Below are 3,797 nucleotides of genomic sequence, written 5' to 3'. Positions count from 1 at the left end.
AATAATAAACCTGGTCAGTTAAGACTGCATTGTTAATTGCTGAGTGGAGCCAAAAGCGAATCGCAGGGTATGTTGTTTGTTACAGTCAGCGTTGGAACAAAAACAAAATTATATGACAGCTGCCTCTTTATAACATGACGCCCTAGAAATAGTAAATATGCAGCAGACAGCAGCCGCACAATATTTATAGTGCTGTTAGCAAGAAAAAAGTCACCCCACTGTGCAGTTCGCATTCATCATACGCCATGGTGCACAGCCATGAAAGAAGGTTTTTTTTTAACTTTCATCTACTTTAATGAGTAATGTTGCAGTATGTATGTATGTGCCTAAGGTGTGCAGTAGACTGGGTCGAAAAAAAAAGTTGCTAATGTCCGCCCCTAAATTTAAAGATTATGTTGAGAGGGTTCTGGAAAAATTTTTTTTTTTTTTTTTAACCCTCCGAAATACAGCCGAAATGGTTTTTTCGTTGTAACTTGGTTATTTGACGGCCGATTTTTAAAATTGATATGTCATTATTTTTGTCTTGAGAAGCTTCACTTTTCGTTCTTATGTCTTTTTAAGCTTTGAAGTCGCGTTCGCATGATAAGGGCAGAAACAAAATTTTACCCCCCCTAAAGTATATTTTTTTCCTTACCAAACGAAAGTACTTAAAAATTCAAGAAAATGTTGCCTTCAAACTATATTACTAAAATAATAAACAAAGGAGTTATAGCACTTTTAATATCACAGGTCAACATGAGTTTCAGATGTAAGTATAATAACACAGTACAACAAAAATTGATTTTTTTTATGCAACAGAGTAACCTAAATTTAAGGATTATGTTGAGAGGATTTCGAAATTTTTATTTTATTTTTTTTTTTTAACCCTTCGAAATACAGCCGAAAAGGTTTTTTCGTTGAAAGTTGGGTATTTGACGGCCGATTTTTAAAATTAACATGTCATCACATTTCCTTTTAAGCTATGAAGTCGTTTACCCATGGTTAGGTCAGCTAACAAAATTCGCCCCCACAAATTCCTCCAACAGTTTTCTTAGTTGGAAATTTAATCTCACTGCTTTCGTACCAATTTAGGTACATTTTTGCTACGATTTTTCCCAAATTCATACTCTTTGTTTTCGTCGCATCAGCAACCCGGGGAGTGCAAAACTGACGCTGTCAATAGCGAGCTAACCTCTTGTAATTTAATCATGCCAATAAATTTTATAAATTGTGGAAGTCAAAGTAAATAAGTGAGTCAAACCTGTTGTTTCGTATTGATAATAATAATTTATAATTAATACCATAAATTGTGCTGGTGAAATAAAATTAAAAAGTGACTTAACAGTGTGTGCAATTTAAAAATGGCTTTCGTTAAGCGCGATATTGATATTAAAATGTTACCTACGAAACGTGGTGTTATTGAATATTTTTTCTTCCTTAAATATTACGGCTCTGCAAGTGTTCCAAAAAATCGAAGTCTCAATGAATATTTGCCAATAGTTATGAACACAATTTCAAAGTTGTGGCAGCAGGCAAACATCCCTATAGTTACAAGAACTACGCTCCGGAGAAACATTGAAAGCCTCCTTCAAAGTTATTACAATGTAAAAAAACATCCTTATGAATATAATGATCAGGAATGGAATAAAATATTGTTAATTTCAAAGTGTAAGTGCATTATGGACTTAAATCGACAATGTGATTGCCCTAGTGCAAGTAGAGTTCCAACCGCGGTAAATGACTTTCTTTATGATCAATGCGGGCCAAGGCTTTTGTCATTAGATAGTGGGCTTGATCATACTAGAACTGACAATTGCTCGCTAGAATGTAATGTTGAAAATCACACTGAAACCGCTGCAAGTTCGATTGGTTATGTGCCTAGCTCAAGTGAAGACGATGAAGCAAGTGAAGAAGTCACACAAAGTTTAAAAGTATCTGATTTGTCCTTAAAAAATTATTGCTCGGCGTTAGATAGGACGGATACTTCAGATCGCTTTGGATCATTGCTTGCTACAATGCTAATAAAAGATTTGCAAGCTGCGATTGCTACAAAAGTAAAAAAGGATTTTAAAGAAAACACAGCGGATAAAATTATGAAATATTTTGATTATCTGGTCATTGACAAAAATAAAATTTCACGCGAGCGTAACAAATGTAGAGCACAAACTGAAGCAGCAACAAAAACTGGCACTGATCTTAAATGCATTTCGTATGATGGTAAACAGGACGTAACACTAAAAAAAAAAATAGTTCACGGTAGCGTAAGAACAATGCTTCTAAGAGAGGAGCATATTACAATTTTGAAAGAGCCTGATTCGAAATTTATTGGATACGTATCTCCAAAAGAAGGCACTGGGGAAGCAATCCAGCAAGCAATAGTAAGCTTTTTGAATACCCAAAAATATTGCTTAAACGAACTTGTAGCTATAAGCTGTGATGGTACAGCTGTCAATACTGGATATAAAATTGGAGTAAATGCACAAATGGAACGTTATTTACAAAGGCCCTTGCAGTGGAATGTGTGTTTGTTACATTTCAACGAGTTGCCTCTAAAAAAGTTGTTAACGCATTATATTAAGCTGACCAACCGTCCTCCTTTGAGGAGGATTGTCCTCCTCAAACGTGATTTGTCCTCCTCAAAAATGTTGTCCTTCTCTGTCCTCCTTTTGGCAAAAATGTCCTCCTTGTCCTCCTTTCAAGTTTTGTAGCAGTAATGAACTTTTAAAAAAATTGCGTTCAGAATATTATTATTTTCTAATCGTTGTATTTATTAGGCGTTTACATTGTTCCAATTTCAGTTAAATGATGTAAACATTTGATTCAACTAATCGCCTGCGAAAGTTGAACAGTGAACCGTCTTTAGCCCTAATCAATAATATTTTACCATTTACTAGATTGATAGATCAGCTAACGACGCGTCTCCACAGGTGGAAATTATTGCCTACCATAAGTCATTTTGTTTGCCAGATACATACATATGTAGGTATAGGTTTTATCAGTGTATTTGTGTATAAGGATTTTTTATCTTGATAAATGGTTTTGTAAGATGGCTTAAAATAAGTATGTTCGTTGCATCGGAGCGCAAATCTGCTTAAAAATTTTTATAAAATGTGTTATTTCACATCCAAGTACGTAATCAAAAATAGCACAGACCTGTGTAGTTTGCCCCTTAAAAAATTAATTAGCGATTTGGGTATGTATAGGTAGCACGCTACCAAAAAGATAATAAAATTTCGTCACGAAAACTTTTCGAGAAAATTATTTTTATAATATTTTTTAGCATTGCCGTGCATTACTAGCGTTAACTTCAAAATAACATAAGTCGTTCTGATTTACTTAGGCTCTTTATGAATATTATTACTAATAATATTGGCTTTTAAGTAAAAATTCTATTCTAAATAAATTAACTTTTGGTTTTTCATGGAAATTGCTAAAAATTCTAACATGTAAGTACATGTCATCAATAAAAATAAGTCTCGACGTGCTGGAAAAGAACCAGGGATGTATTGTAATTTAACATACCTAGATTACGGCTGCCACAATCCTGAACCCATCGACTAAGACACTTATCATCCAAATCAAAAACGAAGACACAAGTGAATATGGTGCCAATATCTATATATATAAAATTCAAATTATGTATGTACCTATAGACACACTTGGCTCCTAAACGAATAAGCCGATCGTAACCAAATTTTACACACGCACTGGATATCTTCCAGGGATGGTCACAGGGTAAAAAATATTTTGATATATAAAGGGGGCGTGGCCCCAAAACGTGGACCCGGGTAACCTTAGGATGTATTTGTTTAATATGG

The 3,797-nt window shown here is 34.3% G+C and overlaps 1 protein-coding gene across 2 annotated transcripts in view; it reads left to right on the top strand.

The window, feature by feature from the left end:
• The first annotated feature begins 1,418 nt into the window (after window positions 1-1,418).
• LOC118748303 overlaps window positions 1,419-3,797 on the top strand; it is a 5,775-nt gene continuing 3,396 nt past the window's right edge. For both annotated transcript variants that reach the window (XM_036482694.1, XM_036482680.1), the window contains exon 1: window positions 1,419-1,605. In XM_036482694.1, coding sequence (XP_036338587.1) covers window positions 1,482-1,605 — 124 coding nt within the window. In that variant the 5' untranslated portion in view covers window positions 1,419-1,481. The remainder of the gene's footprint in view (window positions 1,606-3,797) is intronic.

Source organism: Rhagoletis pomonella, unplaced genomic scaffold (assembly GCF_013731165.1).
Source record: "Rhagoletis pomonella isolate Grant_MI unplaced genomic scaffold, Rhpom_1.0 Rhpom_scaffold_00001, whole genome shotgun sequence".
Taxonomy (NCBI): domain Eukaryota; kingdom Metazoa; phylum Arthropoda; class Insecta; order Diptera; family Tephritidae; genus Rhagoletis; species Rhagoletis pomonella.
The sequence above is the reverse complement of the archived record's forward strand: the minus strand, read 5'-3'. Positions and strand labels throughout refer to the sequence as shown.